The sequence below is a fragment of the Sciurus vulgaris genome (assembly GCF_902686455.1).
Source record: "Sciurus vulgaris genome assembly, chromosome: 19".
Classification (NCBI taxonomy): domain Eukaryota; kingdom Metazoa; phylum Chordata; class Mammalia; order Rodentia; family Sciuridae; genus Sciurus; species Sciurus vulgaris.
This window is the reverse complement of record NC_136480.1, coordinates 9,662,944-9,674,983: the sequence shown is the minus strand read 5'-3', so window position 1 is coordinate 9,674,983 and position 12,040 is coordinate 9,662,944. Positions and strand designations below refer to the sequence as shown.

Here is a 12,040-nt window from a genome sequence, read left to right as displayed (position 1 = left end):
GCCTGGGCCTCAACCTCACCTCCACCCAAGTAGCAGCTTTTCTTGCTCACACCCCCTTATACAATGGGAACACAGGCCAAGAACCCTGCTGGGGCCTGCCTTTGCTGCACTGTGAGCAACCAGAGGCAGGGAGTTCAGTTAAATCCCTGCCTCCTGGGCCATACCAACCAAGATGGGAAGAGAGACAATAAATGAACCAAAAAGCAAGTAAAATGCCAACTTGTAGTGAACACTATGGATAAAAAAGGAAACAGAAAGAGCGGGCTGGGAATCTGCGTAGATGTCACTGCTAAGGAGACATTTGGGCCAAACCTGAAGCAGGCAGAGAAAGACCATGTGGGGAACTGAAGGAAGAGCTTGGCAAGCAGGGGGTGTGGCAACTGCAAAAGCTCTGAGTGAGGTCCAGGAGCAGATGTGACTGTCCCAAACCTGCCCTGGTTTACAACAAAGAAATCCACTCTCCTGACCAGCTAGCACACTCCTATGGGGCAGAGAGAAAAAAGTCTTAGAAGTTAAGGACAGTTGCAGCTTGTCCTGGAGAAGAGGGTCCTAATGCCACCATTTTCCCCTTGAAGATAGTTGTCTGGGAAGGGCTCCCAGGGAAGAGAGTTGACACAGACACAAATAAAACTGGGGTTGTCTCACCCTGGCCCCTCTTGGTGGTTTCTGGAATGACTGTGAGGTGGGAACACACAGCATCCTCTCCCCTTTCCCATGGTCCTTCTTATCTCTGAGGACCTGGCTCGTTGGTCCTAAGAGTCACTCTTCTCTGCAGAGCATGCAGCATGTTTTACACATGTGCAGTAGAGACTGCCAGCATTCTCGGACAGCAAATGGCAAAAGCATCGCCATGTCTTTTCCACCCAGAAGGAAACAGAAGCCCAGAGCTGTGCTGGCTCATTGTGTGACCTTGAGCAGAACACTGAACATTTCTGGGCCTTCCTGTGTCCCTCTGTATAAGCTGAGAGGAACTCTGTGTTGATCCAAGTGTGGGTAAGAAGACAGGTGGCCTCATAACCAGTTGGGAGACTGTCAACCCAGTCTCACTTCTCACCTGCAGGAATGCATGGAGGCTCAAAAGCATTCAAAATTCCATGACCCCAACTTGGGTAGAGTGGTGGTCTGAGAGCCTGCATTTTAAACAAATATTTTCTGCTACCCAGAGGCTCTCCACCAATGCTTCCAGTAACACCACCCTCTTTTATCACATGTCAAAAAACTCATAGAAAAGCGGAGCTGAGGCATAAGCAAGTATTCTGTCCACCATGCCTGAATGGCCCCTGGCAGGGGAAGTTCTAATCATGTAACTCAGGCTCTGCCGTGTTATCTTCCAGCCAGTATCAATTATCCCCTGAGGCTCTGTGACCTGCAGGCACAAACTTCACCCAGGTGACTGATGAAAGGAAAAAAGGCATCAGATTGTATTGCATTAAAAGCAACATTACAAAGATCTAAAATAATGTTATAGCAACAAGTTGTGAGAGACTGGACCAGCCAACTATGTTGATGAATTGACTAAGGAAAAAAATACAGCATATTCTGATGCTTAGTCAAAGACCCTACAGAATTCTTTTAACTTCAAGCACTCTGGACCCCTTCTCCACTTCTGCCATGCAGATTTCTTTGCTTCTACTGCCAAAGTGAGTTACTATTCATACATGTTCACATTTCTCACTCACCTTTCTAGACCATAATTGTCTTTGTGAACACAGCAGGACCCCAGTGGAAGTGGTGATTGCCAGAAATTGGAATGGGCTGACTCACGAAGACCAGCTTTGTTTTCTTTCTTGATAAGGTCAGAAAATGTAGGTGGAAGAAATGAGGTATGAGCAACGACTGGTTTTCAACAAAGAATTTGAAAAGGCCAAGATGGAGTCAGGTGTGAGAACTGGGTGGGTTTGTGATGGGCGAAGTGAGCACAAGCCAATCAGTATCAGCCTAGCTATAGAGATTGTCTGTCTTAGGCAATGACCCTGGCACACTCGTTTCATTTTTTTTTTTTTTATTAACGAACCTCAAGGTACGGAGGGCATGGTCACATCTCACAATACAGTATGCATGTTGAACTCCTACATAATGATATTGATGATCTGGAACCATGAAATGAATTCATCAAGAGGACAACTAAATGGTAACAGACCTGAGAATTACCCAAGACATCTCCTACAGAGCTTTCAAGAGGAGGGAGGCCTGGCTCATGGTTACACACACAGAAGAGAGATTTGACTGATATTAATTTAGTTCTAAAATAAAAATAAACAAACAATGAATATGATCCTAGGACATATGAATAGGATCATAGCTCCTTATACGGAGAAAGGGAAAACGTTGCTCTGTTCTGTGCTGGTCAGACCAAGGGTATCTCGACGCAGAAGAGCCACTAACAAATAGAAAACGAGTTCAGAATGTCACTAGGATACTCAGCCTACTCAAAACAAAATCCTTTAAGACAAGACTGAAAGAATCAGTGAATTTGGCCTGGAGAAACGAAAACTCAGCTCCCTGCAGCCATGGAAAGACTAAAGAATTAGCCTGCCTCTGGATCACCCCAGAAAATGGAAACTAGACCAATGGCCAGAAATCCTAGTGTGTATATTTTAGAAGGTAACAGAAATAAAGGAAAACCTAATACCCAAAGCCAGCCACAATCCAAACAGAAGGGCTCCTTGGGGAAGGAGGGAACTTCTCATCCTGAGGCACTCAAGCAGAGTTTGATGACCTTGTGGCCTGGAAATGGCTCAAATGGAAGATAGTTCCCTTACAATCCCAATACTCCATATTCAATAAACCCAAGTTCAACTCTAAGACCCCTTTCCCCTTCTCCTTGCTCCTCCCTGCCCTCAGCCAAAATGGAAAGTGAGGATTTTATGTGGGAAGTGAACAACTCATGAGCAATATGCCTGGATGACTGAGGATATTATTTCTAAAGCCTACACCCACATTTAATACAATTCAACACAATAAAACATATACATAATTTTAGGACTTATGCCTGACTCCTTTATTCATTTTTTACTAACCCAAATGAATGGAACTTTCTCTTTGATTTTTTTTTTCTGAAAATGACCATCACCCGAGATCAATGTCAATATTACCCACTGATAATTCACTTTGTGCATTTCAGTAAATTTAGCTAGGCATCTGAGTGTTACAGCATGTTGGAAGATTCTTAGGTCTGATTGACCTGGGGCAGTGGGGGGTTGCTGGCCCTTACTCCATCAGGCTGCTCCCAAACATCACAGCCAGGAACCGTGGACAGTGGGTTCTGGATCTGGGATGCCACCTACTGTAAAATAAAACATCTCGGTCTCCTGCTGGTTGGCCCTCCTCTTGGCAATGTTGATCTTGCTCATGTAGGTCTCCGATGCAGCTGACTTCACAGACTCTGTGGATCGGCTGTGTTGGAAGGCATCAGAGACATCAAAGTCCTCCACAGTCAGCATGTCCTGTAAGGTCTGCATGGTGGCATCCAGGGTTTTTCTGACCTGGAGAAACAGCATATCCACAAAAGCCCTTTATTCTTTCTGACATTTTCACATAAAGTCACTAGGAGACTGGCCAGACCAAAATGATCATTCCTATAGCATTGAGGTGCGAAGCAAAGGAAACCAGTAATTGGTTCAAAACTGCACAGCTGGCTGCAAGGAGAAGCCAGGGTACCCCATGGAAAGTCATTTCATGGTATGGTATCTGCCAGGGAACCAGGAGGGATGCTGTGATACACAAGGGCCACAGGTTTCAAGGGGTGTTCCTGTTTGCCTGGCTATGCTACCCCAAACTAGCTCCTACAATGGGAGGTGATCACTCAAGTGGGGACAGCACTGGAGGTGCTCTGGGTTCTCTTTGCTTAGAGATGGGAGGGGACGAAAATGGTGGGCAGTGATGCTCTAGCATCTCCTAACTGACCCTTACCAAGAGCAAAGCTGAGGGAAGGGAGACTCTGTGACAATGACAGTTGCTGAGGCTTAAACTGTTTAGTTAGGACTCCAACCTCTCTCCTGGAGTTGAGCGAAACTGCAAAGCTGGGCATAAGAACCTGTACCTCACAGCACCCCTTTGCTGCAGGGTGTCTAAATGGCAGATGCTACACTTCAATGGAAGGTCACTCTGAAAATAGTCATGGTAAAAACTGCATAGACATTTGTTGTAAAATTATCACCACTCAAGCTCTCTTGTCATGCAGGCTCAGCTGAAATGTCACCTTCTAATGACATCAGGCCCTATGGGTGTCTTCACTTAGTGCCTACGCTATCTGGTATTTTTCCAAACTCATTTTGTTTATTAGTTTGTTTTGCATTTTAATTTTTATGTTACTCTCACCAGAAAATTCTGTGAGAGGAGGTATTGTGTTGTGTTCACTCACTTCATGCTCTGTCCAGAACAATGTTTAGCAAATAGTATGTGCTCAGTAAATGTTTCAATGCTTGTTGAATGAATAAATGAATGAATAAAGCAACTCTTCCTTCTACCACAGAATGACAGGAAGGTCGGGTTTAAATTTAAGGATAGTCATGCCCACTAACATTCCTCAGAGAGGAGCATTTGCTTCATTCTTTTCTCGTGACCCTGATTTCCAATTTAAATTCCGTTAACATTATTAACCACATAATGCTCCATGTAAACAATTTAAAGTTCTTTGGGGGAAGATGGAGGACATAAAAAAAAGAAAGAAAACACTCTGCTCATCTCCTGCCTCTTGCTAGGTTTGAAAACCAAATGTACCGTTTGTCTCCATGTAACCTCCATCCCCCAGGATGGCTTTGATTCGTCATCGTCCTTAGCTGCAATTTGTCTCTCATTTGTCCTTACTCTGTCCTTTGTGGAGGTGTAAGGCAAACCAGCCCTCTCTGCCCAGGACAACCCCCTTGACACCTGAGACAGAGTCTGTGTCTTCTTGCCTCCCACCATGACTTCACTTCTCAAGGATAAACCTGTCCACAACCTGGGGTGACACTTCCCATAGTCTGTCTTTCCCCAGGGGCCTCTGGTTGGCTGATGTCCTTCTTGGAAGGAAGGGCCCATGTTGGGACAGGAAGTTTCCCATTTGGCCTCTTTAGCCCACATCAAAGTGGACCCAGCTCAGCTTGGTTTCTACCTGCACCCTCCCAGGGGTGAAGCCACGCTGCCAGGCTTTGCGGAGGTATGCCAGGTATGGTAAGGCTGGCTCAAAAGCCATGATGAATCTAGGGTGCCCTGGGTTGTTTATTTCATTGTGTAATTTCAAATAGCTACTAAGATTGCTGATGATTAAAACAGGAACTCATTGCATAAAATAGAAAAAAGCACAAAGAAGTCAACAGAAACCACTCCAAATCCCACAGCGGAGACACGCCACTGTTAACATTTTGAAGTAGTTCCCTCTAGTCTCTTTTTTCTATACCTATGCAAATACAGCTACATACCTACAGACTCCAGCTGACCCTGAACACAGAGCCCTGATTCCTCTGCTTCTCCTTCACTTAGCATCTCATGAGCATCCCCCAGGCCATTACAGATTCTTGAAGGATATGGTTTTCACGGTTGTATAATTCTTCATCTTACAGAACAGCCATCATTTGGGATGCGTTCCACATCGAGAGTGGACTCCCCGGGACAGCAGCCTTTGTGAGGAAATCCCTCCCAGGCAGGGGCTCACTCACCTCCTCATTCTCAATCTTGAGAGTGGCCAGTCTGGACTGTAGCTGGTGGTACCGCATGAGAAGCTCTGTCTGCACAGGCTGCTGTGCGCTGACCTGGCACACCTGCAGAAAGGACAGCCATCATTGTGCTTGCATGCTACCCTCCTCACCTGCATGGAGCTAGGGCAGCAGTTATGTGAACATCCACCTCCACAGCCCATGAGACAGGCTCAGCAAGGTCAAGCAACCTTCCCAAGGTCACTCAGCTCACGGAGCAATGACAACTCCGGATGGGAAAAGTGTACCCTCCTGCCATTGCCAGGGAAGCCCCTCAGCCACACTCTTCTGCATTTGTGCAATGCTTGTGGGTTTACAGAGAGCTTTAATACAATCTTGTTAAGTAAAACAAATTCATTAATTTCAAAGCAGGAAGTTGTAGCAAGAAAAAAGCCATCGTGCAAGAGAAGCCAATGGAAAGGATGAATCAGTAGGTGGAGTGCTTGCAATGCCCACAGGAAATGGTTCAAAGAGGCAGCTGTGCCCAGAGTACTCCACGGCTCTTCTTCAGCCCAGTTGATTGAGGGAGGTGGCGGGGAGAGATGACAAAGGCGCAGCTGGTCCTCCATATCCAGGGGGTCGACATCCACAGCATCACTTGACCAAGGTCAGAAAACATACATGGGGGGAAAAATGGTCTCTGTGCTGACTTTTCTTTCTTGTCATTGTTCCCTAAATAATGCAGCATAACAACTCTTGGCAAAGCACTTACATTGCACTGGGTAGTATAAGTCATCCAGAGATGACTTAAAATATACAGGAGAATGTGCAGGTTCTGTGCAAATACTAGACCATTTTATACAGGGACATGAGCAGCTTCATATTTTGGTTTCCATGGGGGATTCTGGAACCAGTCCTCCATGAATACTGAAGGACAACCTTCAGTAGAACCTACTGTTCTTCTTGTACCTTCCCATCCAGGGCTCTATTACTACCTGGGGTTGGCCTATCTAGCATGCTTTAGTATCTCACCCCTTCTAGGATGGAGCTAAGATCATAAGGGACTGTTGACAAAGTCTGTTGACAAAGTTAGTTATTTATCACTGACTAGACAACCGGAACTTCACAGTGCTAGCGATGAGGCCAGAATTTTCAGGTCAAGGTGAAGGGCCAAGAGGGCAAACATGAGGGCAGAGCAACCATCAGGAGCAGCAGCACCACCAGCAGAAAGCCTCTCTTTTGCAAATGAAGGAAGTGGGCGGAGCCTTTACAGGGTGCAGTGAACCCATTTCCATGTGCCTCCTTGTCTCTCCCTAGGTGCCCTCAGACGGCTCAGCTGAACTCCCACCTGGATTCAGAGGCTGACTGGTTCTGGTACATTGTTGGTCTGGGTCTCCACTTCCACTCAAATTCCCAAAGGAAGGAATGACACAGAAAAACTCAGGGAACTATTTGCATCAGGGATTTTGTGTAACCTGGGTACTAGTAGTGCTGTGTTAGGGATAGTGACAAGTTCCTCCCTTCCTCCCTCCCTCCCTCCCTCCCTCCCTCCTTCCTTCCTTCCTTCCTTCTCAGATGTAGCAAGAATCTGAAGGTTAGGCACAGTACAGAACACCTATAATCCCAGTGGCTCAGGAGGCTGAGGCAGGAGGATCGAGACTTCAAAGCCAGCCTCAACAACTTAGTGAGGCTCTAAGTAACTTAGGGAAACCCTGTCTCTAAATAAACTATAAAAAAGTACTGTACTGAGAAAAAAAAAAAAAAAAAAGTACTGAGGATGTGGCTCAGTGGTTAAACGACCCTGGGTTCAAGCCCCAGTACCAAAAATCAATCAATCAATCAATCTGAATAGCATAAGCACTGAAGAGAACTCAATTATCTGGTGTACCAGGGTTCACAGAATCAGGAAGGCAGTGCCCTGGCCAGAGTAGCTATAGGAGGCTGTGATGAGGTCAGCAGTACATCCAAGGGCATCATCAGAGGGAATAACAAGGAAACTTTCTATGCACACTAGGAATCCCATGGTGTCTTCTAAGAGGGATTCTAATGGAGACTAATTCTGCTAATTCCCATAATTCTGCAGGTGGGGATTTGAGCCAACTAGATAGAGGTATCAGTGATAAATTCCTTTGCTAGAAAAGCTCATGAACCAACAATCTGACCCCAGGCCTCTGAATACACATTCTGCAAATGTAACCAGGGATATTGTTCTCCTCCCACCAAGGTTCTAGCAGGATGAGAGAAGATAGAAGCAGCCTATGGTTTCAGTGAGTCCCCCCAAAATTCATGTGTTGGAAACTTAACCCTCAAAATCATGTTTATGGTATTTGAACGTGGGACCTTTGGGACATAAGTAGGATTAGATGAGGTCATGAAGGTGGGGACCCCAGGATGGCATTAGTGGTTTTTTAAAAAAGAGGAGGAGACAGGTGTGAGCTTGTGTGTTTGCTCTGTCTTGCCATGAGGCATCCTGTGCCGTGTTGTTATGCAATAAGAAGGGCCTTACCAGATGCTGAGCAGAGACCAGCACCACATCTTGGACTTCCCAGCCTCCAGAACCAGGAGCTAAATAAATCTTTGCTCTTTCTAGATTTCATGGTCTTGTATATTTTGCAAAAGAAAATGAACCTGAGACACAGCCTCAAGCCTGGCCTCCTGGGGAAACCTACCTCATCTCCCATGTGGGGCTGGAACTCGAACTTGAGTGGAGGGCAGAAGACCTGGTTGCACATGTCCATGACGGTGTGCTTGTCACTCCGGGAATCCAAGCTGTCCACGGCATTCTCAATCACATCCAGCCCCTCGTGGCGCGAGGTCTCCAAGTTGTACTCAGCTGAGAGGTAGGTCCGGAAGGTGCGGGCCAGGCTGGCATGAAAGCCCAAGTCACAGCACTTGGGAAGAGGCAAGGACAGAGGGTGTAGATGACAGCTGGGACAGTGACTTCAGATCACCTCCCATTCCTCAGCACTCACACACAAACCCCTCCAAAGTCCGCAGAGGAAGTGGGGGTTGAGATTTGCATGATAGCAGCGCTTCTCTCAGCTCCCCACATTCACCACGTTCCTTCTCATCTCTAGATTTTTACACGTGTCCCCTCTGTCTGGAATACTCTTCCCTCCAGATTCAGCTTACAGTTCACTTCCTCCAGGAAAGCCTTCCTTGATGTCCTCCGCACTTGGAGTTTGTGTCAGGTGTCCCTGCTTCAGCAGCCCAGGTTTCCCTGCATCTCTTACTGTGACCTCTGCAACTACTTCTTAACGTGTCCTCTGCAGAGCATGCTCCATGCAGGCGGACCTACTGGCTCTAGCCCACTGTAGCACCTCACATCCTAGACCACAGTAGGTGCTTAAAAAATATTTGGTAAATGAATGAATGAAAAAGTCAACAGAGCCAAAAGGAAAGTTGAGAGGCAGGAAAGAGGGAAGGTCTGGTCTTAGGTTATCTGGAAGGTTCAGTGTCTCCTCCCATTAGGATGGTAATAAAGGGTCCCCTCTGCAGCCAAGGGAAAAACAGAGACCCACTGACTTCCTCACAGACACACTAAGCCCAGAGGATAAGGATTCTGTCACCAGTACTGAACCTTTACTGAGCATCTACAGAGCCCAGTTGCGCAGGAAGGTGGGGATGAAAGGAAGAGTCTAGGTTCCAACCCAGATGACCCAGAAGCCCTCCCTGATGCTGCTGCTCCCAGTGTTCTTCCTCCAAGCCTGCCGTCCTCCAGCTGGCACTACAGATCAGTGCACCCTCTCCATCTGCTCTGGCTGTCTGATGTCTCCCCCAACAACATCCCCACAAGCTGATCTATGCCACAGTCTGATTCATTATCTTCTTTCACGTGTGTCTGACGGATTGGACCTGGGGCACTGAATATATTAACATCTCCTTTACTACACTGAGATTCCCCAAGGGCATCAACTGTGAACGAATCCACTCCATAAACCTCACACCCAGCAAAGGACCTGGTGCAGAGTAGCAGCCTGGGAAGATGTGTTGAATACACTCATGATTGCCCAAGCCAAGCTTGGAGTGTCCAACAGAGCTCGCCTCACCCATGAAATAGAAATCCTAAGGCATCACACACAGCCCAGGCCCCATTCACTTCCCTCCCCCTCCAGCAGGGCCCAAAGACCTGGCCACCCCACACGTCAGCCTCAGTTAAGGACCAAATCCAGTCCCTCCTTCAGCTGCTGAGTTGCTCCAGCCTCAGTCTGTCCCCATCAGTTCCAGGCTCCCCAGGGTGCTCACATCGATCAGATCAGAAACATCGTGAATGTAGTATTTGCTTATAGCTGCGTTGGTGGCTGCCAGATTCAGCAGGTAATCATTCCGGGCCTTCGTGCATTTCAGCTTGTTCTCAGAATACTTTGCCTGCCTCTGGAAGAAGAAAAGAGTAACTGTTAGGGCTGAGCCCACACCTATGAATATCTCCATGCCAGGGAGTAAGGTTTGGACTCTGTAACAAGTTCTCTTCGCATGGCACATGCAGCCACTGATGCTGTGCGGTGCCCAGCTGCTGTTTGGTGGTATAAGGGTGGGTTATAAATAAGACCCTTAGTTAGCACCTTCCAGTGGCTTCCCAAGCTGCTCACGATGGCCTGGGAAGCTCTTCATGACCTGTCCCCTGTCCACTTCTCCAGCCCCATCTTCCTACATGCTCTACCTCCCTCTCCCAGACTCCTCTGTCCAACCTTTAAGAGACAAAGTTCACTCCTGCCTCCAGGCCTTCAGCCTCACTGTGGTCACCCCCCTGAATCTCCACCTGCCCTGCTCCCTGTTACTCAGGTTCTTACCCAAGGTCACTACTTGGCCCAAAATGCACCCCCAGCACCTCCACCCTCCCTCTTCCTCCATCTCTCCCCTTGCCCTACTGTTTTCTTTCACAAGCCCTTCCCACCATCTGGAATTTTATATATATAAAAAGCTGTTTACTCGTTGATTGTCAGTGTCCCTCACCAAAAGTAAATTCTATGAAGTCAGGAACTAGATCAGTCCTGTTCCTTGCTGGGTCCACAGTACCTGGAATGGTCCCACCCAATGGTCCCACCCAAGGTCCTTTCACTGACGGAAGGAGCAGAGGGAGGAGGAGGGGAGGGAGAATGGCTGGGTGGATTTGAGTTGGGGAAGAGGTGAAGCAGGACCGCCAGAGGTGTCACCTGGGTGCTTAACCGCTTCCCAGGAGTTGCTCTGTTCTGGGCCAGCCAGGCAGGGAAGAGCAAGGAGAAAGCAGGGTGGAAAGATGTCCTTGCCCCTTTCAGACTGATGAGTCTCAGGGCTGAGTAAAACTACAAGTCTCCTGAAGGAAACAGGGGTTTCCTGTCTTGCCTCAACCCTCTAAAACCTTCCTTAGTCCACATCAACTTGTACCTTTTTAGCAGAGGAGCCCCAGTGGCAGTCTTCTTCACCCCGCCCCAGTACTGTGATCAAACCCAGGAACACTCCAACACTGAGCCACACCCCAACCCCTTTTTAATTTTTATTTTGAGATAGGGTCTTACTAAGTTGCTGAGGCTCTCGCTAAGTTTCCTAGGCTGACCTTGAACTTGTGATTCTCTCATCTCGGCCTCCAGAGCCACTGGGATCACAGGCACACATCACCAGACCCGGCCAGTCTTTTGATTTTTTTCAGAGACCTTCCTTGACTTTTCTCCACGGTCCTCTTGGTCTGAGAACCTCCAGCAGACTGCCTCTGGCATTGATATCCAGTGTCAGACATGGACCTGGCCCCCACAGAAAGCTTTGATATTCCTGACCCATTTCCTGTGGCCCACAGGAAACTCTGACTCTGAGACCATTTTTAGCCCTTGTGGACTCATGAAATTTTATACTTGGAGATGATCGTAAGGGCATCTTCATGGAACTCTCCTATTTTATAGGTGAGGAAATGAGGACTGAAGAAGAGAAGCCGCTTGTCCAAGAGCGAAATGACTAATCAGTATACACTCTGAACTAGAGATGAGTCTCCAAAACCCCAGTCAATCCTCTCACTATCCCTCTACATTCCCCTCTATGTCATAGTTCTATAATTCATGCCTGGTTATTTTATTTTAATTTATTTTTACTATATTCATGGAGTTGTACAACCATCACTACCACCTAAATTTTAGAACATTTTCATCACCCTAAAAAGAAACCCTACACCTGTTAGCAGCCACTTTTCATTCTTTTCTTCCTCAGTCCATGAAAACCAACAGTTGACTTTCTATCTCTTTGGATTTGTCTATTCTGGACATTTTGTACAAATTAAACTGTGCAATATGTGGTCTTCTGTGACTGGCTTCCTTCACTTAGCATGTTTTCAAGGTTCATCCATGTTGGGCATGTGTCAGTGCTATGATTCTTTTTATGGCTGAAAAAAAATTTCATTTTATAGATAGAGCACACTTTACTCATCCATTCGTCAGTGGATGAACATTTGAGTTGTTTCC

The 12,040-nt window shown here is 47.0% G+C and overlaps 1 protein-coding gene across 5 annotated transcripts in view; it reads right to left on the bottom strand.

Moving 5' to 3' along the window:
- Nucleotides 1-12,040, bottom strand: part of SRGAP3 (SLIT-ROBO Rho GTPase activating protein 3) — a 257,580-nt gene that overhangs the window by 53,178 nt on the left and 192,362 nt on the right. For all 5 annotated transcript variants that reach the window (XR_013760829.1, XM_079122072.1, XM_079122073.1 and 2 more), the window contains exons 6-9: nucleotides 9,861-9,989; nucleotides 8,285-8,506; nucleotides 5,640-5,741; nucleotides 3,288-3,485 (exon numbers count right to left, since the gene is read on the bottom strand). Coding sequence is in view for 4 of the 5 variants with exons in the window: in XM_079122072.1 (XP_078978198.1) it covers nucleotides 3,288-3,485; nucleotides 5,640-5,741; nucleotides 8,285-8,506; nucleotides 9,861-9,989 (651 nt within the window). In the remaining variant the exon portion in view is untranslated. The remainder of the gene's footprint in view (nucleotides 1-3,287; nucleotides 3,486-5,639; nucleotides 5,742-8,284; nucleotides 8,507-9,860; nucleotides 9,990-12,040) is intronic.